The sequence below is a fragment of the Marmota marmota genome, unplaced genomic scaffold, assembly GCF_001458135.2.
Source record: "Marmota marmota marmota unplaced genomic scaffold, marMar, whole genome shotgun sequence".
Classification (NCBI taxonomy): Eukaryota; Metazoa; Chordata; class Mammalia; order Rodentia; family Sciuridae; genus Marmota; species Marmota marmota.
The window spans coordinates 13884261-13912133 of NW_026000037.1; the positions used below are offsets into that span (position 1 = coordinate 13884261).

At 36.6% G+C, this 27873-nt stretch overlaps 1 protein-coding gene across 1 annotated transcript in view; it reads right to left on the bottom strand.

Moving 5' to 3' along the window:
* Slc7a11 (solute carrier family 7 member 11) overlaps positions 1-27873 on the bottom strand; it is a 72003-nt gene that overhangs the window by 32468 nt on the left and 11662 nt on the right. Inside the window, exons 4-6 of the mRNA XM_015479040.2 lie at positions 23428-23553; positions 19581-19680; positions 13336-13380 (exon numbers count right to left, since the gene is read on the bottom strand). Coding sequence (XP_015334526.1) covers positions 13336-13380; positions 19581-19680; positions 23428-23553 — 271 coding nt within the window. The remainder of the gene's footprint in view (positions 1-13335; positions 13381-19580; positions 19681-23427; positions 23554-27873) is intronic.

Sequence of the window (27873 nt, forward strand, 5' to 3'; positions counted from 1 at the left end):
GTATAACCAGCATTATTAAGAAAAATTGGAAATGTTTTCAATGCCTGAGAGGCAAATAAGTATACACTGGTATACTATTAAAATGGTGTTTAGTGAAATTTTAGTGTTACAGGAAAATTTAATGAAATGCTAGGAAATGACAAAAGGCAGGACAGACCTACAGTCACATGAATAATCAATCAGTTGAGTTTGGGATGCAGCAAATCTAGACCTGAGGGCACACTCTGAGGTACTTTCCATACTGTGAATATGAAATTAAGAGCACATACACAACTGTGGCTCCTTCCATGGGTAAACAGACAATAAATAAACAAGTAAATACAGAATATAATGTCAAAGTCATGAAGAGAATATATACGCGCATTTGTCTTGAGCAATATAACACAATACATACACACACGTGCACACATACACACCACTGGAGAGAACAAAATGCATAATTACAAGTGAGTACTTTATTTGATATGATTAAGTGGCTACGGGTGATTTGAAACTTTGACATAATTCATTTTGGCATTTTAAAATTTGCCCATCTATTATTACTAAAAGAAAGGGGGAAAGCTGTTGTAGTGTTATGTTGAACATCCTATGAAAATAATTTTCAATCCTATTGAAAATGTTACTCTAACTTCTAGTAGGATACAGGATACATAGACATTTTTCTTTCTGGCTCTTGACTAAATGGACAACTGCACCACAACTACTGTGAGGAGCTTTGAGTCCCAGCCATTTAAAAGCGGAACACATAATAGTGTCCGCTAGGAGAATACAGGAACAAGATAATGAGGAGCTCCTGTGCCTCTAAGTGTCCTTGGAGCAGAGGCGTGTGTGGAGTAGGCAGGCCAGGTTAAGAGGGGAGGGAATTCCACTCAGCTATTGCAACAACAGGCACACTAGGAACACTGTCTTTGGAGAACAGGAAACAACCCCTCTGCTAGTCACAGGCTTGCAAGGTTTAAAAAGCACCTACTCATCCAAATGGATGCTCTCTCCCTTGCCACGATTTGCAATTCAGAGTGTGGGCTGCCCTGAAGACAAAGAGTTCCATGGCTCTGAGAGCAACATCACCATCACGGAGTTCAATTTGTAGTTACTTTCTCTCAACATTTGCCACTTGGTCACCTCTCCTTGGCAGGAGCACACTGCATCTCAAAGATCAAATAGCTAAACACTTGCATACATTTAAAACACATTTAACCTTTCTTACCCAAGACCCCGAGCTGACTACAAAACAGGATCTTAGAATCCATTACCTCCACTTGCTATCTATCTCCCTTGTTTCTTCTGTCATTTGCTAGCTAAAAACAAAGTCAATCATGTTTTCTATATCAATTTCTCTCTTTCCTGCCTCAGGCCAGAATATAAGGAGTGGAAGTTTGACTGTTTGACAATACCAATAACAGAAAAATTAAATATTGCCCCCTAAAGAGATATCAAAGCTATTTTAAGAGCCAGCATATCTGTCCAGATATTAGAGACAATAAAAAGTAGCTATTTCCTTCTAATATCCTAACATTTCAGTATTTCCTAATCATAAAGTTTCTGTTTTAATCTTGGAACCAAATGACCTTCATTAAATGACCTGGAATAGATTACTTACTTCTACTAGCCTTAAGACCCTCTTTCATTAGCTGTTTGAATAACAGCTTTAGGAAGCTGAATGCAGACAAATGTTAATGCTTTTACACATTTTTAAAAGCAGTTTTATTCTATTCTCAAATGACATACAGGTCACTTCTAATGATTGCTTTTTTCCCCCTAGCTAATTTCAAGGCTAAAATCTTGCCACAACCATCTCTCTTGGATTTGTATTCACCAACACAAAGTGTTTTCAAAAGAGACCAGAAAGGATCAGGATTTTAGCTTGTAAATATAGACAAATTAATCCACCTCTATGGCTTTAATTTCTTCTTTGTCTTTATAAGAAAAGGGATGGGGAATTGGATGGCTACTTCCCTTTCTATCTCTAACATTGAAGGTCTTTGTGATTTATTCTTTCAAGGTCAAGCTTACTGTGGTTTTAACCATGACAATGAGTTCCTTTAATAAACTCAGCTATGTCGATGTGTAATGAAAGAAGGTAAATAGGTATGTGCAGGTATGATGTAAACTGAAATGATTTTGAAATGTAGGAACATTCCCACCTCCCCTGCTCTCTATCCCTGAAAGAGAGACCATGATTGTGGACTATGAGAGAGGAGGAATAATGGCTTATGAGAAACCAGCAGAATTGCCCCTTTGAAGGAGAAGGGACTTGAGATGCCCAGAAAAAAACACTATGTGATTGGCTGTCTCTGAATTCTAGAGGCAACTTTGCCCATAAAAATCATACATTCTAATCTTTGGTCTCTCATTTTGTGTTATATGACTACATATTTCCCGTATCATCGCCTGTTTTAGTGCTATGCCATAAACTTCATTTCATAAGCAATTTTCCATATAGTATTGCATAGCTTAATATATAAAACAGTGCTCCTTGTATTTGATTCAGAGATCACAACTAATATGCAGCAGTATTGATTGCTGCTAAGTTTTTTGTCATAGACCAGAAGTATCTGTTCCACTTCCATAATTTTAAGCAAGAGAAAGAAAGAAAGAATTTAATGAAAGGAAAGAAACAGAAAATAGCACAGTTGTAAATATTTAGCCAGGAAAAACATGTGATTAAAAAAAAAAAAACATGCAGCTGTCTCCTTAGAAAGCTAATTACAGAAATATTATATGTTTTTGTAAAACAATCTCCAATGTCAAAGATGAGAAATGTTGGACTCTGGGAATGAGATAAATTCTGTTTCCCATGGCAAGGTATTTCAGACCTTGTGATCATGAATATCAAACCTAACACTCAATTGATGGAGAAGAAAAGAAAGAGCTTCCTCAATTTCACAAATGCTGCTCTGATTATCCTGGAGGGGTTGCAAATGAGCTAACCTCATGCTACTTAATAACAAAAGTAAAAAGCAAATGGTCTACCATTAACTGAGTGTCCACTCGAAGTAAGGCATTGTCAGACATATGAGTACAGTATTGCTCATTCTCACAACTCTACCCAGTTAGTAGTTGGCAAGAGGAATGAATGCATACTTTTGAAAAATATTCACAAAGATATCTCCCTCCCTCCTCTCTGTAGCCAGCATAAAATCATCAATAAATAAGTGTAATCCTAGCTGGATTACTGGCAATGTCTAATAATTAAATGTAGCAGATCTGACAGAGAAAATCCATTTCTGCCTATGTCTATGCTCTCGAGAAATATAATATATCACAGAGTAAACAACTGATATAAACCTTCTGGACCACAGTGGTTTACAAACCACTGTATACCTCCTATGGGCATATATAATAAAAAGAGCAAACAGAATTAGGGACTCACCAACCAACAAGGGTAACAATCCCTTAACAAGCATTATTAACACCGATGCTCCTCCTGGTGCACTCTGGGATCACAAGAACCCATATTTAAGGTGAGTTCCCTGGATTGGATCCCATAACCAGGATCTGACCCTAGGTCTTCAGATCGAATAACTAAGTTCCTTCCTTGACGGATACCAATCTGAACTTATTTCCTTCATCCAAACTTCCTACCACTTCCTGAGATTAACTCAGGAACTTTGGTCCTGCTTAATCTCCTAAACATCAGAAGATCTAAACAGGACACAGAATCCCTTTCTCTTTTTCTGTTTCCTTGACACTTAAACTTCTCTGAGACAGCTTTGCTTATGTTTCCACCCCTTGGCTGTGCTCCCATGATGATGTCCTCTACTTCTTGAACTAGAAATTTGTGTCTCTCTGCAAGAATCATGGAACACGCAAGAGTTTAAAAGAAACGAAATTTGCTATTTATTGTACTACACCTTCCCTGTAGCCAATAAGCCAGAGCTCGGCTTTTCACACATTATGGCATACCAAGTGCTATGCCACAGGTTCACAAGAATAAATATCTCCAGAACCAGAACCAGAATCGTAGCCTGTTGACTCCAAGCCTGGAGCGATTGCGACACCACCGGTGTGAACCTCCTCTCTGTGCTTATCTTGCCAGTTGTCTCAGGCTGGCTCCTGGCCTGAACTGGTAGTGTTATTGCCCTCTCCTCCTTAGACCTACACTTCATGTAGAATACTGAGTCATTCCAAGCCAAATCTTAAACACATTTTGTCTGAAATCTTTCCAAACTCTGACGTGGTATTCTATTTGATCTTCAAATCTAGCCTAGGGTTTCTTTTATCTCACTAGTATGCGGCATTTCCCCATGCCCAATGACACAAGCCTGAACTACAGTACTTTCCTCAATATTTGTTCCTATATATTCACTATATCAGAGCTAGAGGCAAACCTATGCAATAGTATGTCTCAGCTTTTCAACCTGAATATCTCAAAAATTGTCACTAAACAATAATCCTTTTTTTTTCTCTTTTGAGAATTCCAATGCTTAATCAAATTCTCATTTCAACATGGTTTTAAATACAAACTTATTTTAAAGTAGACTATCTTCACATTAGTTTATCCCATTCACTCTTCCCATTAGCATGGAAAATATATGATAGTGTCTTTTAAATTTAAAACGAAGAAAAGACAACCCTATACTTTTGCAGAGGATATGTAAACATATATTGACTCATCCTTTTTTCTCTGAGTAGTTTAACCTCCATCTCTGGGATGGGAGTTTCTGGTTCTCTTTGACAGGATGTCTGTCACATCCTGTGTCGTTTTGTTTGACTTTAGCAATGGTTCAAGTGTAGGAGGCAATTAACTTCTCAAAGATATTTTCTTTTATTAAAAATAAGCACTCGAAAGAAGATTAAATATGTCATAATGAACTACAGTTGTCTTTAAACTGCCTATGTGTCCCAACCGAAACAACCCTGAACCTGCCATCATAATCCTCTGCAAACACTGATTCCCATGCACCAAACACTCACAACAGCACCCTTCCCATTGGCTCCAGGAAAAGATCCAAAGTTCTCATGACGAAGACTAAGGCTCACCATATACCAACATCCACATTCTACTGCCACCATTTCCACCCCTTGTTCACAGACCCTGGCTTTACCACGATATTCCCTGAAACCAACAATTCCCCTAAGGCTTTGTGTAAATCCACGCCCTGCCTCAGACATGGCCATTTCTCTGTTCTGTTTTTCTAGGTCCTATTCTTCCTGTAACTTCCTTTTCTATAACAAAGTCACTTCCTTAGCCAGGAAACCAAAGTGTACACTCACAGATCACTTCTGCTTTACCTCCCAACCAGACCAGCCAGTGTCCTGAAGAGAGTACGAGCCCTGGGCCAGACAAACATGAAGTACAATCCTGATCTTCTCACTGGCTACCTCCGCAGCCATACAAGGACTTCATTTCTCTGAGCTTCAAGCTTTTCCACCGCAGTACAGAGATAACACACATCATGTTATTAAAAATAATCTGAAAGACTACCTTGACCCCGAACTCTATCCATGAGTTAGATTTTTTTTTCAAAAAGCTGTTTTTATTTTTTAAAGAAAGCCTTTATATTAGGCAAAAATTCCAAAAGCCATCTGGGAGTAAACCTGCATACTCCTATTTTGTATCAACTCAATAGCTTCATTTCTGGAAAAAGTAAAAAACAAAATGTTAAAATATGTGATGCCAGCCACTCGGATCAGGACCTTGTTTGTCAGATTTCATAAAAGCGTTTCTTGTAAGATAGTGAACTTAGAAATAGATGACTGCAGTGGAAATACAAACAGTCCATCTATTATATCAGCACTGTCAGCCAACTGTGTCACAATGACAATATGGGTGTGGGCATACAAATATTTGGTTCAGAAGAAAAACAAATAATCTGCCAAGACATTCATTCCGATCATGATGTGTGAGCATACTGTCACCTGAGGGAGGCTGCACACTATAAAAAAAAAAAAAAAAAAAAAAAAAAAAGCAATTCTCACCATTTCATGAAGCTTTTAACTACTAATAATTAGGCACTCTGCTGATGGTACAGAAGAACTTTTCAAGCTGATTAATAGGTCACGTGTGTAGAAAAGGCACCCCTCGTTCATAAAACAATTCTGTTAATCCTCTGTTTTTTCAAAGATTGCAAAATGTTCTAATCTTTGAAGAATATACATTTTGGTTACAGATGGTGCTTGTATATTATTTGTTGAGCTCATTAACAATTTTGAATTTCCCATATTTTATCCTCACAACCCCAAGAGAACCATAATATAGGGATTATTATCTTCCATTTAAAAGTGGCAAACAAAGGATTCAGAAGTAATTTAGAGGTCTGTCCAAGGTCAAACAGCTTGTTAGGAAGAGCCAGGATTAGAATTTTGAATTTTCCTGAACCAGTGCTGTTTTCAAAGACTCAGTAAGCAAATATGTTTGAGGTTCATAAAAATGAAGGCCATCTTTTGGTTCACTTTAGGTGGTTATATTGGTAATACAGTTTTGACTTGTGCCCATACAAATTCAAGAATTGCTGATTTTCCTAAGTATACTGTTAAACTGAGTCAACATTGGAATAACTAGAACAAAATTATCAAAATTATTTCTAGGAATGGCATGTGTGAATATAAGACCCGACTGCATCTTGTCTCCGTTCTAAAGAACAACTTATAATATTATTCTGTCTCAGTGAGAATCTTAAACAACACTGAAATTGAATGAATGTCCAAGCAGCCAGTGATCTACAGATTTTGGTGGTCTAAGTACTTTTCACCAAGTATGAGCCAGAATGTAAAAATTTACTTCTGAGCCACATTTTGGGCACAATCACCTGACTTTGAAATAAATACACACCTAAAGAAGAGTGAAGGTAGCTCATTTGCATAAATAAGAATATGGATGAAGGGAGCTACAAATGTGTGAATGGAAAAACAGGAGTCAATCTAATGACTGACAATCCTACTTCCTTTCAGATAAGAGCAGATCAAAAAGCAGAGTCAATGTTTGAATACACACAATAGGTTAGACTCCAGAGATTCTAACTCTGGAATCTCTGATGTGCTTATTAATACCTCACATGGGTTACGCCTATTGCAGTCAAAGACATTTGATGCACATTGCTTATGCCCTGTAACCAAAAATTTAATTGAGGTGAAACTGGTGATAGAAGCTGGAAGGTTACTGGTCAATCTAGCCAAGAGAAGAATATGGGCAGCCCAGTTCAAGGAAGCTGTAGCCAGTTTTTCATCTTTTATGAGAATTAACTGTTTAAAGACATTAGAAAGGAAATTGTACATCTGGTTGAAACTAGATTAGATGATCTCCAAGACTCCCTCTAATTCTGAAATTCTGATTCTTTCTACTCATCTCACCTATTGGGGTTTGTTATTTTTGGCTAAAGGGAATAGAAATACAGGGTAAAATTAAATTAGCCATTGTTTTTGCTCCTAAAACAAGTTTATTATTTTGGACTCAAAATATAAACTTCAGTAAGCCTAAAATTAGAACTTAGAAATATGAAAGGAAGTAAAACATTCAAAAACAGTGCCCTTCAAATTTTGCCTCACAATGGTTTTGGAATCCTGGGGGGAAAAAAAAGGTAAATGGCTTCCACAAAGCACTTGAAGGATTAATATCTGTCTTCTCCGATTACCCCATGATAAAATATTCTAATATAATCCTATAATTTCTGCACCACTTATTTGACACTTCAGCCTTACATGAACAAACTGTCTTGGAGCCAAATGTATTTTTTATGCATTTGTGAAGCTGAGAAATGCAAGAATTTTGATCCCAATGTACATCAACCACGCGTTTCATTAGGGAGAAATTTTTAGACTGAACAAAAGCAAGAAAAGCCACTTGATGACCTTCTCTCTGAACTAGAATCATTTCACCTCTGTAACATCTGGCCAAACACTGGCCTTTTGTCTGCAACAGTGCCCACCCTTGTATAATTATACTCCTATTATGGAACACATTTAAAAGAGGATTGAACAAACTTTATGCCTGTTTTCAGGAGAAAAGTACAAAATAGAAGAGTTTTAATTTAGGTGTCAAATTTTTCAACACTTGGTGAGAAACAGTGTCATGTTTTAAGATGATCCTGGTGATGCCTGTCTTCCTTAATAAAAGGAGGGCTCATTTTGCCAAAGGGAAAATCTTTGTAAACTTGGCTGCAAATTCAGTTTTACAATTTATATTACTTGTTGAGCTCATTAACATTTTTGAATTTCACATATTTTATCCTCACAAGCTCAAGAGAACTATAATATAGGAATATCACTGTCTATTTAAAATTGGTAAGCCAAGGTTCAGAAGAAAATTTGCCTCATAATGGGCTTGGAATCCTTAAGCTCTTCTACTAGGAGACCTCAGTTTTAAAGAATTTCATTTGGCAAATACATCTACAAATTAAATCTATTTAATAATCCAGATCTTTCTATATGCATTTATTCACAGTGATGTAACTTTTTTGAAAATTAGTTTACATAACTTTAGAACATGTATCAGCTGAGGATTTGTAGTAGAAACTTTGGAAATATTCTAAGAATGCACACCACATTACCTTGTAACAACATTAACAACAACAACAACAAAAATCACACAATTTTACTATAATCCACACACAAGTTGTCAAAACATTATAGATTATTTTCTAGCAAGTTTAAACCTATTAAGATTTGTCTCTTATAGAAAACTGCAGCTTTTAAAATAGCAAAATACAAGACAGAAGGACTTCAAATCAATCATTAGCCTTCTGTCATGCATCTTGGCTACAACACATTTAGGCAGATTTTTGTTTTGTTTTGTTTTGCTGTGTTTTTAATCAGGTTAACAGTTTTATATGGCCTACAAGTAACAGTTTTATATTGCCTGTTATTTATAAGCCATATAAAGCAGTGTAATAAGGAATTAAAGAGTCAATAAGGAATGAAAACAAATACACTAAAACTCTTAAGACTGGGACGTCTGAACTGAATGCAAACTAGAAGATTGTTGTGGGACCACTGGGTTCAATCTGACCTCTCACACTGCCTTAAAGGTCTCCTAAGTGTTTTCCCCAACCAAGTTTCTCTTTTTCTAAGAAGTTATCACTGGTACAAGGTGTGATGACTTTGAGGCATCAATTAATATAAATTGGAAGCAGGCAAAGTATTAATTAAACATGATACTCTGATTATTTAAACCTTCTACTAAAGTTGATTATTCAGAGCATGTTGATAGCCTGCTCTTCAAAAATGACTGATGATATCAAGCTTTACTGACTTCCTCTAAGTCTACTATTTCCAAGTCTTCAGAACAGAAGGAATAAATGAAGTGAGAAGAACACGGGGAACAAGTCTAATAGACAAACTGACTAATCTCAGATCCCCAAGGTCAAAGCAAAGCAATTCATTTCTTAGCTTTCATCAACACAAGACACAATTTATCAATCTAAGAACGGGACTATAAACATACATCTCAATTATATGTTCTTTGCACTGTATAACTTTTCAAATAATGGGTTGTATATTCAAAAAAATGTCATAAGGCAAAACTCAATATATTTGCAAAAACACTGTTAATTTTTTAAAGTATATATTCAGTCATTATTACTATACATGCCATTTGGAGAAACAATGGCATTTTTAAAATTTAGATATTCCTTGGGATTCTATGACCTTCACTTTATAAACTTTAGACATTCATATCCTTCAAAATACTAATCTTATTCTAATACATTCAAATGTGGAGCCAGTCACCATGCTATAGATAATTATTAAAGGCAATATCCTTATGTTATTATAAAAGTTCAATGGCAATTATTATACTTGAAAGATTGCTATTTCCATAAATCCAAAGCTACTTTTGGAGAAAAAAAAAATATTTTAAGCAAGGCCTGGGAAAACGTCTCAATGTTATAAATGTAATCACATGAACAGAGATTCTTGTCCAAGTTCCTCTCTCTCTCTCTCGTTACAACACTGAGGGCAAGTTTTTAATAGCAACTCGGAAATTGTTTTATAGAGTAATGTTAGGTAATTTGAAAGATTTCTCAAAATGAAATTACATGTACAGGGTAGTCAATCAAGATTATGAAACTTGACTCTGCATTCTATGTATTTTAAATCACATTGCTATTTTCACCGACCTAAATTAATTACCACCTTTTCCATTAGGTCACGATTTGGGGGAGATTTTATGGCCTCCATGGAGGAGGATAGTGAAAGGTGTTGTATCGTTGGCTGATGATTCATTACACCAGCTGCCAGAAAGTTGCAAGTCGCAGCACACCTGGAAATGCAGGCTCGTGACTGATGGGGAAACACATTTATCTTGGCACGTCACAAAGGAGATGGGATTGTAATTATTCTCCCTCATTACTAAAGGTATTTTGGAGCCATATCTACCTACAAAATAATACAAATTACGCATCTGGACTAGCTCCACATGATTGTACCATCTGTTCTTAACAGTCTACCCTAAATGTCTCCCCAAGTATTTTCTGTGTTTTAAAAATAAAATTCAGTTTTTAAAGACCTAAACTGATCATTAACATTGTCAGGAGATGTCATTTTCAAAATTAAGACTAATGCAAATGCTCAAACCCTGAGTTAGTTTGGTTGATAAATACATAACATAACATCAACCTTGACTGTATACTAAGGAGATTCTGTGCATTTCCTATATTTTAATTTTGAGAAAATAAATGTGTCAGCTAAGTCTTACACAAAATATTTCATGTAGGAACTAACTATTTGGGTTTTCAAATGTGAAAGAATGAAAGGTCGTCAAAGGCTTCTCTCTTCAAGCTGTTTCCCTGTTGCTCATTACATTGACCTCAAAACTGAGATTCTTCCCTCTCCCCCAAAAGTCCCTTAGCTTAAGACCTTAAGAAAGTATATAAATTTAAAAGGGCTCTAGATAAATTTCATGAAGTTTGTAAAAATGAAAATTTCCAGAAGTTGATAATATCTCATCTAATATAATCACAAGTAATAAACTTTGCTTTTACTGTTAGTTTAAAATTATTATAAAACTGATATAGCTCATGTTTTTCCCTTTAAAAGGTAGGCTTGTTTTCTCTAAATATAAAATGCCAGTGAAATCTGTACACAAGAATCAGAGAGATCAGGAAATACATAGTCAACTTCAGTACTGAAAATGTAGTGCATAGGTTTCAATATGATATGCAATAATTTTTCATATTTCTTTCAAAATCACTAAAGAAAAATGTTTTTTTTAGAATACTGAAACTTGGATAATACTATTATCTGAATAACAGTTTACCTTTCTCTAAAATAAGAATATATCAGTAACATTAGTAAAAAGAATAATGTAGAGAAAAAGTGACAATCGCTAATCTAAGTACTTGATACATATTGACTTACCAACACAACCAGAGAGGTACGTGCTGTTGTTCTGTTTTTTGAGATAAGAAAATTTCTTTGCAACAGAAAAACAAAACAAAACACTGAATCACATCACTATCACTATTCCTTAGTATTTGTATACATTGAATCATGGACATTATCAGTGTGAGAAACTAAGAAATGAAATTAAATTAAGGAAGAAAAGAATTAAAGAGAATTCTTGACTGGCAAGGCACTCTGGTAGAATATATCCAAAATTCAGATAGTAACAATGGCAGAGAGAGTTTAAAAATATACTTGATGTACACATTAGTAATGTATACATGGCAAATAAAATTAAAGTAACACTAAAAAAGAATTTGAACTACATCTCTGAAGTACTATTGTAATAAATGTTATGTTGTAGGTCCATAAACCTACAATTTGCCATGTTTTTCCATAATAAATATTCCCTTACATTAGATTTTAGAAGTGTGTCTCTTTAAAATGTTTTCAGATTCAAAAGTTACAGTCCTAATATAGTTATTTCTTTCACATATGGGAAATCCAATAAATATTTTATGTAAAATCTAGTTAAGAGCAGTCTTTTCTCTGTGTCTCCACTTATACACTAATAATTCTCAAGTACTTCACCTATTTTTTCTGTAAACATTAGATTTTACTGTCATAAGTTAGTTTATCATTTCCAGGTAATGTTAAAACTGGTTCCTGGTAAATAGTGTGTTCTCTGCCTTCAATTCCAGTTATAAATATGACAATACTATAATAAGTTGGTCACATGTCTGAATAAAGTAGCTTTCTCCACAATGATATTACATATTGGTTTGCACAACAGTTGAGTCAGTCATATTGAAGCATCCTGTTACCATTCATTGCTGGCTGTGTCTGACATCCTTCACCTGGCCAGATCTACCTCCTGACAGCCATCTCCCAACAGTTTACTACCTCCCAATACACCAGGTGCCGGAATTCCTTGGTCCATCTTATCTGCATTGACCCTTAGGCATCTTCTCTGATGTCCAGGTTATTTCATGCGGACCTGCCTTTGTACTTGCTCCTTTTCCTAGAAGTCAAGCAACCTCTACCCCCTTCTCTTTTTCATTAGTTACATGGGAAACTCTTACTAATTCATTCAAGATTCTGCATTAGCAGCATCCCTCCAGATAGGGTCAAGTACTTGCTCCTTTCTTCTCTGCCACACCGAGGAAGTAACCTATTATGATATCAACCACACTGCTACCTTTACTTGTTTACAGCTTCGACTCATTGACTAGAAAATAAAATCTTCAGAGACAAACCTCATTTATCATGGAAGATGCTCCAACATGGTTGGAGCACAGCAGGTATTGAATAAAAGTAAGATGAATTAAATAACTTTAGAGTTTATATTTTGCATTCTGCTTATTAAATTTTCCCTCTTTTCCCCACAAATTTGCACGTTGTTTTTCTGTACAAAGTCAAATGTTTATGGGCAAAACATAATATTAATTCATATTTCTTAGCCTGTGTTAGAAACATTATGTAAATCACCATTCAATCATCCAATCATCACATTGTTATTTAGAAAGAAAAGGTAAAATAATGATTCAGGTCTCCAAATTCACAACTTCCTATGATATGCTACATGTATTTCCATGCTTTCATAACTCTTTTCCATTAATTACATTATTTTATTTAATCAAATAGTTATGAAAAAAAAAGAACATGTATTACTAGAAATAAGAACTTTTTGAGCTCAAGCTACACTTGCGTCTGAGAGTTAATATCAAGTTCATTGTATGTGTTTATGTAAGACAGGTTACTAAGATACAACTCTATTCTTTTTTAGGTTATAAGAAAATAGTATTGAATATGTAATTTATAATTAAGTTATTTACACATAATTTATGATAAAATCAAATAAATTGTATGTGCCTAAGATAATGTCAATGACATTGGTGGTGAAGATGATGGTGGTAACTGGCCCCCACTAAACTCCCTCTTTGGCTCTGCTTTTTCAACTAGGTAATCTTACATTCTATTCCTCATAAAAATTTCAGAGTAAATATGGCTACTTACTTTTCAGGGTTGTCTACTTCTTCAGTGACAAAATTGAGGTAAAACCTAAAAGCATACAAATTAGCAACTATTAATATATTTTACCACTGTAATCAAAGTTTCACATTTTAAATATTTAAAATTGAACACAGATTATGAAAACTTCATTAAAAATACTTATAGTACAATGAAAATATCTAGCAACAAAACCCCCATAGATTATTTTTCTATTAAGCCACACACACGTGAAGTGCTTCTAACTTGAACAGTAGGGATCTGAGAGTGGAAAATCCCGTAGTTTCTCTTCAGTGCAACACATGGGAGCCAGAGGTGGAGTTAAGCCCAGCCTGGGAGGTCAAGGGCAGATTTTTAGAGGAGACATCCCCCAACCTGAGTGTCAAGAACTCTTAATATTTAGACTGGATGCAATGGTGCACACCTGTAATACCAGTGACTCCAGAGGTGAGGCAGGAGGATCACAAGTGCAAAACCAGCCTCATCAATTTAGCAAGGCCCTAAGCATCTTAGCAAGACTCTGTCTCAAAATTAAAAATAAAAAGGGTTGGGGGTGTGGCTCAGTGGTTAACACTCCTGGGTGGTAGCCCTGGTGAGGAGGCGTGAGGTCTTCCAGGCTGAGTACAGAAATGTGTCAGGGTGGTTATGCCCAATGACATATGAGCAACAGTTTAGTATTCTGCAGTTCTTGTGTGGCAGAGGAAATGGGAAGAGAACTTATAAGATGGCCTTTGCCCCCTCCAAATTCAGAAGTGGAGACATATATCAAAACTTACAGTGCTATAAGACAGTAGCATTTCTAGATTTAGGGAACTGTTATTGACTTCCTAGACAGAAACACAGTGTACAAGTCGGAACCACAAATGGTAGAATAATAAACATTTCAAAACTTCTGGGGGGGGGGGTAAATTTCAAATGTTCTACCACAAAAATAATATTTGAGGTGATGAATATGTCAATATGCTCGATTTAATTATTCCACATAATATTCATAAATAATAACATCACTTTATACCCCATAAACATATACAACTCTAATTGTCAATTTGTAATTAAAAAATAAAAATGTGATAAATCCTCAATTCACACATCTTCCTTTCAGGTTAATATGTTCCAAATAACCTCACGTCGCAGGACTGTTCTCATTTTTTTCCCACGTAGGCCTGTTAATTTCAGGCACATCCGTAGTCTTTGCACCATAAATCACCAACTAAAGAGCAGGAAATTTTGTACATTTTTAAGTCCACAACACTTTCTGGGTCTTTTTACGTGAGAAGAAATATTCTAGGCATACAGTAGGTTCCTTTCAAGCTCCACAGGATTGCAAGTAATACCCAAATATCGGGGCCCTAGAGAAATTTCCTTCACTTTATGACTCTCTCCATCCCATATGGGATTGTCTAGCACTCGAATCCTGGAGTTTGTTTTGTAATCTGAACTGACTGCTAGCCAGCCTTTAAGCCCTCATAGTTCTTTATTCGGTTTTCACAATGTAAGGCTGAGGCAGATTCCATCATGAAGTAAGCATGGATAGACGACTAGACCATGGAAATGGGAAAACTGAGGGACCATTAAGAAAAGAAAAAGAACTAAAAAAACAAAGAACTCGCTATCTCTTCATTTAACTAGGAAATCATATTTTCAACCTACTCCTGATATCTTATTTCGCAGAAGGTTAAAAATAACTTTTTACATGGGTACACAGGAGCACAGGTCTTGATGTACAAATTCTCTACATTCTAAAATCAACGGTTGGAATATTAGCCCATCAGCTAATGTGCTTACCTCACAGCCTAAAAGAAAGAAGAGGAAACCTGTCTTGCTCCATCTTCATGGAAACCTTATCTAAATTCTCAAGTAGGAGTTGACGTTCAAGGTGAAGCTGCCAGCAATTGGAAGGACTATGCTTTAAGTAGTTCTGTTTGAAACACTGAGAGAAGAGTAGTGATAAAGGCGATATAAAAGGTCAGTAGCCAAGACATTTTTTTAATGACTAGAAAGTTAAATTTTTAAAAATAGAGGTTGTCATTATACTAGGAAAGCAAGCAACAGTCAGTGCATATATCTGGAATATGTTCTTTGAGAGAGATTTGATGTGCTTGTTATAAGCCTCAGGCAATAGGAAGAAAATACAAGTACAGGAAGAAAATGAAAAAGAAAAAATCACACATGAAGAACTGTTTCTAGATTTCTTACGTCAAAGATGGCCAGTTTCTTCTTAAAGGTTGCTTTAGAGACTAGTCTTTTCCAACAATATTAAAGCAAGAAGGGGAAACAGTTATGAAGAAAGAATTTAACTTCAAATGTTTTCCATGGTTCCAGAGAACAGCAGAGAGGAGGAGAGGGAAGGAGAAGGGAAGGGAGGAAAGATCTGGGGCAGGGAGTGGAGGAAAAGAAGGAGAAAGCTTCTTATTTTAGTCCAAACATCACATCCTGTGGGAAATAGACCTTTATGCTCTGTGATCTCCAGCCCTGAGTCCACAGAATTCTTGGGTATTCTATCTCCTCAAGGCCCCCAGAGATGCTTACAGAATCTTTTGTCCCAGCTTTTCCATGATTGTGCACAAAAGGCTCTGTAATGCCAGCAGCACATTCCAATACCCAACCATGTGAATTATTTTTAAAAGAAGCTTATTCTGTAGATTAGATTTGACACAATGGTACAAAATAATCCCAGCAGGTGCTTTAGAAAGACTAAGTCCATTGAGGATAAGCTTTAAAAGGGAGGGGAAAAAAAGACAACTGAAAAACTACTTTCTGGCTCACAGTTTAGGGAAAATAAAAATCCCACCAAGCAATATTTAACTTTGGATCAAGATATGGGATTGAAATTGGTTTGGTTCCCCAGAGCCACAGGGGGACTGGCAGATGTGTTTCTCTGAATGCAGATATTGGCAACAGTATTAAAGTTATTCTGACCCAACTCTGTGACCTCGCTGGGTTAATGATTTCTTTTCCCCTAATCATGCTTCCGTGAAGGAGTTTTCATCATTCTGGAAAGGTTCTGTGCTCCTCAGAGCCCAAAGTTGATTCTATTCAGGTTCTCCAAGGTTCAGAGGTGTCTTTTTCCTATTCAACTGCTCAGAGCGAGCAAGGTCCCCAGGACAACAGTGGTCTTGCTGCTTTTCCGGACAGGCTAAGAAGCTGGCCAGTAACCTTGGTGACAATAGCTGCTTTGCTTCTGTCTGCCTCATCTGCCATGCCTCCATTTTATTTATTTATTTATTTATTTATTTATTTATTTGTTTGTTTATTTATTTATTTATTTATTTTGGGGGGAGGTTAAACATTGTCCCAGCAGCAATATAGGAAGTGGCTCATTTATGGTCCCCTGTTTATGATTCTATGTCCGAGTCTTTTAAGACTCGCCTGTAGAGTCACATCATGAAAGATGGAGCTGTCATATGGTAGGACTCACATTTAGAAAGTGAATAAACGCCTCTCTATTGGGGAATTTTTTTAGGCTCTATCTTCTCCACTTGCATCTGATAGTAACTTTTCTTCTGGAATTCCAAACCAATAGACTATTTTCCTAAACACAGCATCCTTTTTTTCTCAGACTGATAGCTGTACATCAGCCACCAGAGCATTTCTACCCTCTCCAGAAAGCAGTGTTCAGAGAGTGTAGCCACCCATTACAGAAGCACAGTCACTCTCTGTCTCCTACATTGAAATCCTGGACTTATTTTCCAACACTGTGATTGAACCCTCAAGAATATGAGGAAATTGGGAGCTTCTTCCTCTTTCAAATAGGGAGTAGACATAAGGATTCTGTGATGAGAGCATAAAGCTTTTTAGAAAAACCTTCCATCCTGTAAACAGAGTCATATTTTGGGTTCAGCATCAACAAAATTCAATATTAATCAGATAATCAGAAATGAAAAGACTCTTGATACATGGACAAATCTGTTGGCCCTCAAAAGCCTCAGAAGTGGAGGGACCTGGCACCACATAAAGCAGGTGACCAGAATATTGAGCCGGGTGGTGGAGGAGTGAGGAGAGAAGTCTTTTAAGATTCCATGGGAACAGATGCAGGGGACTCACAGGCAAGAGAACTCCATTCAACAGAATTAATCAAATCTCTCTTGTGATGGTCTCCATATTCCACATTCCACATTCCTGACAGAATACCACCAGGCTCCCAGCGCCTGGCTGTGGCTGAAAGCTTTTGCCACCTCCCCACTCCACGCTGAGGCTTCCAGAGACCCTCAGAGTAGCTTGGCTGCTGCCCCAGGCCACTAGCTCTCACTGAGGCTGAATAGCCAGGGAAGAGTGGATTCAGCCTCTAACCCTGTGATCACACTCGGTTCTTTTGTCTGCCTAGCACCACATTGTGCTTTGGACAAAAGTAAAAGGACTTCAAAAACACTGAGTGATTAATGCTTACACACAATGACTGTAAAAATATTCTGGGAATATACAAATATTTTCACACTGGTCTCTGAGCTACAATCTTCAAACAACCTTCAATCATATTTTGCTTCAAAGCTATGCTAAAGTTTTAAGTTGCTATATGCTCTTCCTTTTCCTCTAATGCCATATTTTCATAATTCAGTGAGATTAGTAGGTACATTTATTTTGAAATACCTTAATATTTCCCTGCATTAGATGGAATTTAGGAGCCTAAAAGCTTAAAGAAACAAAAGGAACTTATATTTGTGTTTGAAATGTGTTTACATAATTTTTGAGCTAGTGAAGTTTCCTGGTATTATTTTGTAGGTCCTAGAACGTTCTTATAGCTAAAGCTATTTGTTAGTGTTATAAATAAATAAACAAAATGGTGCCATCATTTACTCCAAAACAATGAAAGTTAATCTTACCACACTGCTTTGGATGTTTAAATGATATTTTGGGGCCTACAGGGCTTTCTTAAAACTGTCATTTCAATTAAAGCTTACTAGATAAATAAAATTTAGTTAGGGGAAAGTTCCATATTGATTCATAATTATTGTTATCCAATCACACTTTTCCACTCCTCCAGTCACAGGAATCATATCTGCGGCAACATGACTTTAATCATCTTTGTGGCATACTTTTATTTTCAGATGTTGAGGACATTCTGATGAATTTCTAAGGTCCACTAAAATGTTACCCATGTTCTGGTACAGGTGATTTTATTGTCTTGGTTTCTCCCTTCCTGCCTTTAGGAAACCATTTTATAACCTCCTGGGAATGCCTCATTTATTTCAGAATTTTTTTCTTTCTCAGGGGAAAGTAGAAAAAGTTCATTAATCACTATTTGTAAATATCCTTGGAGCTTCAGCTGAAAGACCTTTTGACAAGCCAAGTACTAATCTTTAGTACCTAATGGCACCGTTCTGTCCCCACGGATACATAATTATAAGTGATTTATGCTGGCTCTTAAGACCCAGTATTTGTTTGTTTCTTATGACACTGGGCTAAATCTGGTAGTGACCTTGATGGTGTTGGGACTTAGAAAACAATACCCGAAACTCTGAGCCTTGGCAGGCTGAGTACTCTCAACTGAAGGAAACAAACAGCCACAAAAGTAAGATCTCTCTGACCTCTTCCCACCCTTCTTTCTTGGGTTTCCTTTCCTTCCAAGGCCAGCCATAAAAATTAGAATTCTTTTCTCCAAGGGGGATCCCAGGCTCCTCTCTTTCCCCCAAACAAGCCAGAGGATCTAGAAAATTACTCTAACTTCTGCCTTTCTGTTTAGGAGCTGGACATAAAGAAATGCCCTGATTAACTTTGTCTGATAGTAGGTCACAAGACTCTTGTTCCAAAGGGCTCCTTCTCTGAACCCCTGGGGAGGGCAGGGGCAGGGGATGCTATTTGGAGGCTCCACGAAGAACCTGGGTGGACAGGCAGGCCTTCCTGGGTTCCACTCTCCATCTATTACCATTCCTGGTGTACAAATAGACAGTTTTCCCTGAGTTTGGGGGTCTTCATTTCTGAGCACTCCCATGTCGTCTTAAACTTTGGTTAAGTCACTTGACATGCTTTTCTCTTAACCTGTCTTTTGTTATAGGTGTGTTGACCATGGTCCTCAAGCTCATTGAAGGAAAGCATCACACTTTTCCACTCCTCCAACACCAGCTTTGCGTTAAGTCATGTGCAGGGTAACCGGCCTCGTGCAAGGGACCAACCATACTTCTCATTTCAAGTACCATATAACACTGGAGCACAACCACCCTCATTGGCCTGGCACCCTGCTTGACATTTAATCTAAGAACCTAAAGGAATAAATGGACCATACAAACCATCCAAATCCAGAGAGATCAACTTACCAGCCAGCATAGGCATACATTCCGTAATAAAAAGCCAGGGGCAATCCCATAATACTGGCATCTCTTCCTGAAAAGGCATCTTTAAAGTGTTGGGTTTGCCCTGCAATTAGAATAGAAAGACTTTAGAGCTTTACAAAGAATTGGTTTTTATTTCTTCTAACCATCGTCCCTGGGAAAAGAGACCTAATCACTCACTCTCCGCTTGTTGCCAACTTTACCTGTTAATACTGTACCCAAGCTAAAGAACAAGTCCCATAGGTATGTTGATCACCACTCATACAATTTCATGTTTCCCTTCTAATCATGTCATAGCCAGGATGACATCTTAAAAACCAGCCCTTGTTTAAGTGAGCTCATACTTTGACCATGAAAGAAGACGGAAGGATTTTCTGTGAACTGTAGCTTTTAGGAGTGGTCTAGTGTGGTTTTTAGGAGTGCAATGCTTGGGAAGAAATGCAAAGAAATATCCAAGGGTGTACCTCCACTGAGGAGGCAGGGAGACACTCCAGAGTTGCTGTCCCATGTCTTTAACTTCCTGTTTGTCCCATGCAGACCATTAGACACCAGCCTCTGGAACAGGAGTTGAAAACTTTGCAGACCAAATCTGCCACACCAACCTACAAGCCTCTTTTTAAAATAAAGTTTTATTGGTGTACTTCCAATCCCACTCATTTAAGTGTATCATCTGTGGTTTATTTCACTCTATGACAGCAGAATTGAGTAATTGCAACAGAGACCATGCTGCCCACAAAGTTGAAAGCATTTCCTAGCTGGTCCTTATTGTTTATTACTATTGTAATTATTATTAATTAGAGGTACTGGGAGTTGAACTCAGGGGCATTTTACCACTGAACTAAGCTTTTTATGTTGAGACAAAGTGTCCCTAAGTTACTGAGGCTGGCCTCAGCTTATGATCCTCCTGCCTCAGCCTCTTGAGTAACTGGTATAGGTGTGCACCACCATACCTGCCTACCAGTTGCTTCTTTAAAGAGAAAGTTCATTAACATGGTCCCAATATCACAGTTTTCATTTAGAAACACTGAATTCTAAACTATGTTTTAACAAATTTTGCATTAACAAGTAGATTTTTTTTAACAAGTAGATTTTTGTTCATCACTTTTTTTTTCTATTTTGAAAATTGCAGAGGATCCTTTTCTTGTTAATCTTTTATGTAGTTCAGAAATCAGAAATTCAGGGCTAGGGATATAGCTCAGTGGGTAGACTGCTTTGCTTTTCATGCACAAGGCCCTGGGTTCAATCCCCAGCACCACAAACACACACACACACACACACACACACACACAATCATAAATTCAAACTAATTTTAGTGAGCTGATATTTAAACTTTAGCAGAAAAAAAAAAATAGCAAATGAGATAACCTAAATGGGAAATGACTTTGTTTCAAAGTCAGTCCTTATATAAACAAACAAAAGTAGGTTGGGAGATGGTTGATGTAGAAGACATTCTCTTTTAAGTCAAATGTCAGCTGTTGCCTGCACTGCCAGACAGGATGTTTATGATGACACACCTTGAGTGAGTTTGGGGACTCGAAACAGAGAATTCGGAGTTGTATGCTAAGCTATTTTCCCCTCAAAGTAACCAGTTTCCAAATATAACTTAATTTTTTTAATGATATAGTGAATCAGAAATGCCTGTTTAACTAAGACATCTCTGTGTCCTTACAGAAAGAAAATATAAATACTGGAATTCAGATGAAAGCATATGCTGAGCATACTTCTATCATGATTGGCCTGAAGGGATAGTAACACTCAAGAGCGCAGGACCAGATGAAAAGAAGAAACCTCTGCAAAGGCTTGACACCCAAGCACAGGCCTCCAAAAGTGCCATTTTGTGAGTGCTACAAAAGAGAGGCATTTTATTTCTAAACTTCGGGAATATTTTGGCTGCATAACAGAGGTCTCGAGAAGATGAAAGTCATAATATTCAAAAGAAAGATCAACAAGTCCTCATAAGTGAATACACAACATTCAATTATTTTCAGGATCTGATTAGAGTAAAAACAAATGTGCAATATGTGTTAGGGAAGTCGTTGTCCCCCTGCTGTCTCAGATGAATGAAAAAATATGTGATTAGGTTAGAAACAAAGAAAATCATGATTTTTTATAATTTTATAGTAACAGAGAAAATGTATTTGCTAAGAATGCTCTCCAAGATATTCAAATTTACTTTGTGGTAATATTCACAGATGACTTCTCTGTTGGAGAACTAGGAAGAGTCCTGGTCATATCAAGCATTGATGCCATAAGTATTAATGAAAATATCTCTCCATTGTAATGGCCAGACAGACCCCAAGAGCTATATTTTGATCCGTGGTCTCAAGGAACCTGCAATACATTTGGTCAGTCAAACCCCACCTCATATACATATATAATTAAGTGTTCAAGACTGACTAAGGACTACAGTGCTACCTACAATGCCTGACATTTCACCAAAGAGAAAAAAATGAGTCCCATCTAGTAGACCATCTGACCCAGGAATCTAAACCAGAACTAAACCAGGATTGGTGACCAGGGATTTCTGTACTTTCCAAACCATGAAGGAACTCATTACAGAAGAAGAAAGTGAGAACAGAACAGGCTATTTGGCCTACTATTCCCAAGGAACGAGACAGAATATGTGCAAGCCAGCTCTGTGGAGGCTGAGGTGAAATTAACAGAGCAAGCTCAACTGGTCTCCTCAGAACATTTCGTCTGCGTGGTGTGTGGTTCTGAGCTGACTGAGGTTGCTGGAGAAGATGGAAGGATTTTGCCAGAAGGACTCTAAGATCTCCCACCAGGCTTATTCAATGGACAGCAGCTGCTCCCTTTCCCAGCTGCAGAGTGACCAGTCTTTTGACATTTGTTGTTATTTAATGCCTCTACAGAGAGCAATGACTTTGCTGAATTTAGCATTTGCCTTTGCCTTACTGCGGTTCTTCATTGAACTTCTCTATGAATGCGCTTTCTTGGGACAGACAATATCAGTGTAAACACTAAATACTTAACATGTCCAAGGTATATGTCACCTCTTCACAATTTCTTCTCTCTTTTCTACTGTGTTGCCCACGGCCAATTAAATAACTCAGGTGGACCTCTTTCCCTGCCAACCATTTCCACTGAATTCAAGCAATGGCATGTGACTTCTCTCCCCAAACCACTAAAACTCCAAATGACATCCCCCCCTCAACTTCTGTTCTTATTAAATAATATCCAGATAATATGATGTGTCTATACTAAAGCAAGTTTTACATGAAAAATAATGTAACCATAGAAGTTAAATTTTTACAACTGTTTTGATCATCCCATAAATATTTGGTTTTTAGGAATATCATTCACATATCTGACTCCTCTTCTGAGGATATCACTCTGAAGACAGAAAAGAATAATAACCAGAAAATAATAAAAATAATAAAATAAAAATAATAAAATTATTTTTCATATTCATTATTATATAAAATATTTTTCATTATTCTCCAAAAATCTTTCTCTTTAATCTTTATTACTGCTACTGAACAACTTTAAAGTGAAAGTGAAAGAATGTGTTTATCTGTAGTTAAAGCTACTTGCAGATTTTTCCCCCGCTTTGGATCTTCACTTCAGTTTTTATGAATAGAATTCACTGATACCCTGTTTGAATGCTTGGCCCAAATCCTCTTGCTGCCATTCAACAGTAAATACCAACTCACCCCAATGTAGCAGCCTTTCAAATCAATTAGATGACAGTCTAGAGTTTAAGTTCCATGAGCAAAGACTAATTAAGGATTCTGCTAGTACAAGCAAAAGTTAGTGTTAGAAGAGATCAAAAGCAGATACGTATTTTAAAAAGCATTTACTTTTCAGTCCATACCTTTAATTAGCTGTATAACTCCAGGGACTATAATTATCAGAATTGCTGTGAGCTTGCAAAAGGTTAGGAAAATCTGGATCCGGGCACTCCAGCTGACACTCATGCTATTTAGAACCATCACCACAGCTGCAAACAAACAGTCAAAGTTACAAAAGGCAAACCCTCATGGGCACAAAGACATCTTAGGTCCTCATTACTCAAAGAGAGATCTACAAACCAGCAGTGTTGACATTACCTGTAAGAGTTTTAGAAATGCTGAAATGCCAAATCTCGGCCCCACCCCAGACCTAATGAATGCAAATCTACATTTCAACAAAATCTCCAGGTGATTTTATGCACATTAAACTTTAGAAGCTTGGATAAAACCTCTAAACAGAATTTCTCTCTGTTCTTTGCATACCTCTCTAAGAATGGATATATAGTGTAGGGCTCTGATTATCAAACCAAAATATCTTGTACTACCAAATCCTGCAGCCATCACAGTGCACAAATTGCTGAATTTTACTTTTTAGCTTCACCTGGCAACAGTGTCCTCTCTAGGTGATGGCACCAAGGTGGCCCATTCAAGAAGGAGTAAAAAGTAGAGAAGTTAGATCTTAGTCTTCACCCTCAGCCTTCTTCTGGTTTTTCTCTAATTACGATTCTCACATGAAAGGTTGACTTCTAGCCTACCCAACAATCGTTTTAGGACTTGAGTAAAATGTCATAAGAATTTTCAGATTAGGATGCACCCTGGGTCCCGAGCCAACAGAATTTCCCATTCTTAATGATGTTGCCCACAGTTTCCCAAGCTGCAATCACCACCCCACCTTGTGGACCATGAAAACTTCAAAGAGAGAACATGGACTATTCATCTCTGTTTTGCCAAAATCTAGTTCCATGCCTGGTCCACAGAAGTAACTAACACATGTTTGCTGAATGAATGGATGAACTGTATTCTCAGAAAATCTAAGGCACATGGTGTATAGAGATGCTCTAAGACCTTCTTCCTCTAGCTGGCTGGAATGACAGGTTATACTAGACAGTGAATTTCAACTTTATGCTCTTTCCAAATTACTTTGCATAGTGTTAACAAAAACAAACAAAAAACAACCCCCAAACAACATCAATAAAGACACCAAAAATAAATCAAAATAGTTACTCTACTCCTGACATTTATGGTTATTATCTATAAACATTATTTTTATAAAGATGCATTTTCCCTAAACAAATATAAAAAATGTCTAAACTATTTCTCAGGGGATGAAATAAAACACTGACAGAATTTTTATAATTCAAATTGCAACTGGAAGTTTTCCTTATGTACATTAATAAGAGTTCTCTTCAGTTTTACTGCTTGATCATTAGCTCATTTCAGTGTTCATAAATTAGTGAAATGTTATCAACACATAATTTATAAAGGTAAAATTTTAAAATAATGTAGATCCTTAAAGGCAAATTTTAAAACAACCTATACTTTTAAATGTATATCCTTTTAATAAATCTATACAGCCACTTGAAATCATATTGCAATTATATAATTATTACAAAAAAGGTTATTTACAACATGTTACTGATCAAGACAGTATGTTACAGAGAGATGGATAGATGAATGGATGCATGGACAGGTAGGTTAAGAAGAAAGACATATAGATAAATATAGAAAAAAAGAAGTAAAGAAAAAGATCTGAAAGAATATTTACCAAAACATTAATAGCAAATATCTATAGATGATAGAATGCCAACATTCTGTATTTATTTTTAATAATATTTCAGTATATTTTATAATAAATGTATAATTTTGGTGATTATAGCTAACAAAAGTGAAAATTTGCTTAAAGGTTCTCACCACAAAGCAAATAAAAAAAAAAGGAAGCAACTAGGCAAAGTGATAGAGTGATAAGTGAATTAACTAACTTGATGTGTTACTTGATGGTAAACACTGCACAAAACCTATATACAGATGGGAATGTAGCTCCCTGGTAAGCTTTTGCCTAATATGCATGAGGCCCTAGGTACAATCCCCAGCACACCACCCAAAAGAAAAAAAAAAAAAACTATACAAAATAATTTTGCAAATACCTCTGTAAAGATGGAATTTTTGTTAATAAATAGATCCATAAATAAATCTCATTTTTAAAATAATTCATACACTGGAAAAAAATAAAGGATCCAAAGACTCTATAGAAAGTAAAATAGGAAGTTAGTAATGAGGAAGTATTTTAAAGGAGTTACTGGTGAGCATGATTGGAATGACCAAAGCCTCAGGGAAGATACCTCGTCTACATTTGAAGTCCAAGACAGAAAAGATTAGGTAGGTCCATTGTCAATGGCAAAGTGTGCTGTTGTTTTATCAGGAATGACAAAAAATAAATAATATTAGCTTTCTCTCTCCCTAATAAAAATCACTTCCATACTGAAAGTAATCTAGTGCAACTCTAGGGGCCTCTCCATCATCCAGTGATCTTTTTCTATGCAAATGCCCATGTGATAAATGAGCCATCACATGAAAATTACTATTATTTTTTTTAATTAAGGAGGCTCAACGTTGGCAAGAAAGTGAAAAAAAAAATGATCTCCTGTTCCCACTAGCAACAAAAGAGTTCTGTTTTCTTTTAAACAGAGCTCCCCAAACCAAAGGCGCTCTCTGTCTCTGCAAGGACACTGCAGTAGAAAAGAGAAGGGTGGAGAAAGTGGAAAAGAGGCGATAGGAAGAAAAGAAAGAAGGAAAAAAGGGAAGGAAGGACGAAAGGGCATTCTGATTTTAGGAACATCTAGCCACTATATAGTGGAAAAGAGAAAAAAGGGTCTGTTAATCTTTAAGAGTGTAAGTAGTTAGCAATGCCTACTGAAATCGAAAAACAAAAGAAGTCTTTGGGATTTTTTCTATTTTGTAAAGTTTCCTTAGACAAAGGGAGACCCAAATCAAGTCACTCTCATGAATTGATGATCACACCTTGCTCTTTTCTTAAACAACTGAAACAAAAATTCTGGTTAAGTCTGGTTTTTCTCAAAGCTGTCTCAAAATCCCGTTTTTCCGCAGGATTTTGAGAAAGCTTGCAGGCATTGCACTCCTTATTTGGTACACCAAATTCCAGCTGAGGTGTACCTCTTCGGCCCTGAAGGTACAACCTAACAAGCAAGACAGCCAGTGCAGAGCTCTAAAGTTTCTCAAGTGGCCAGAACTGCTGCTTTATCACGAGTCTGTACAGCAAATCTAAGACAGTGTATGTTGCTTATCAAACAATATTGAACAGGGATTTGGGATTCACAAAATGCAAGAGCTTTCTGAGTTTCTGAAATAAACAATATCTACTTTTTTAAAATACATACTATCTAACCATATTGTGATAATAAAAGAAATCTGAGCCAGCTCTCTGGCCCTAGCTTCACTTCCTTTGAGTGATTGCTAATTTCACACATGAGGAAATAATTATATCCGTTTGGATTTTTTTTTTTTTTTTGCTTGCCTCAAATTTCCAAAATGAAAATACAGGGACATGTACTTTTTATTTGCTTATTTATGTTGCAGTTTTCTAAGAAGTGAAATGCAGCAACGAAAGCCACATCTATAAATCCTGGAGATAAGAAATACATATTTGAAGGGAGCTGTATTTGAAGAGGATGTTTAGGGGAATGTTAAGGATTGACACTGTGATTTAAGGACGGGAAAGTATTTCTTTCTGCATGCTCCATAATTCAAGTTGGGTTTGAAGAGAGAGATTAGAGAGTCTGGATATATTGGGTTTTCTCACCAGTTCAGATTCTTTTAGGCTTCTGACTGCTTCATGCTAAACTGATAAAATATATGAATGCTGTGTATATAGGTTACCTGGTGAGATAAAGTGGGTAGTATTGCTTTTTTGTAGTGGCTGCTTGGGTTTCTTCTTTGTCTTTGTTAGCATCCATTTTCTGGATGCATTATTTCAGAGAACCAGTCTATATTTAAGATCTCACAATCAGAAATAAAAATGGTGAACATCAAATAAATGTATACTATTATGGCCAATGTTGTACAAGAACTTTATACATAGATAATGTTATTTCATCCTCCTGTCTATGACATGGTTACTTAATATTGGCCTTATTTTTCCGGTAAGCAGCTGAGACTCAAGATACTGTTTAACTTGCCTATGTGCACTTAGGAGGTAAGTGTAAAGATAAGATTGGAAACCAGGTGGGCTAACTCTGGAGCCCACACTTTTACCATTACTCAAGGCTCAAAGAAGGAGATAATACTTCAAAGTTGTATGTGATCTCACCAGTACACACAGTTCTTTCAAACTCTCATGGTGGCTCTTCCTCTCTGCCTAGGTGCATTTTTACCTTAGCTGGGACTTCAGGACACTTCCATGCCACATTTTACTTATCATCCTCCTGAAGGACATGGTTGTTGGTCCATAGCATTTGTATATTTTAGTACTGTGCACATCTTCCACCTATGAATTGATTGTGTGGGTAATTCAG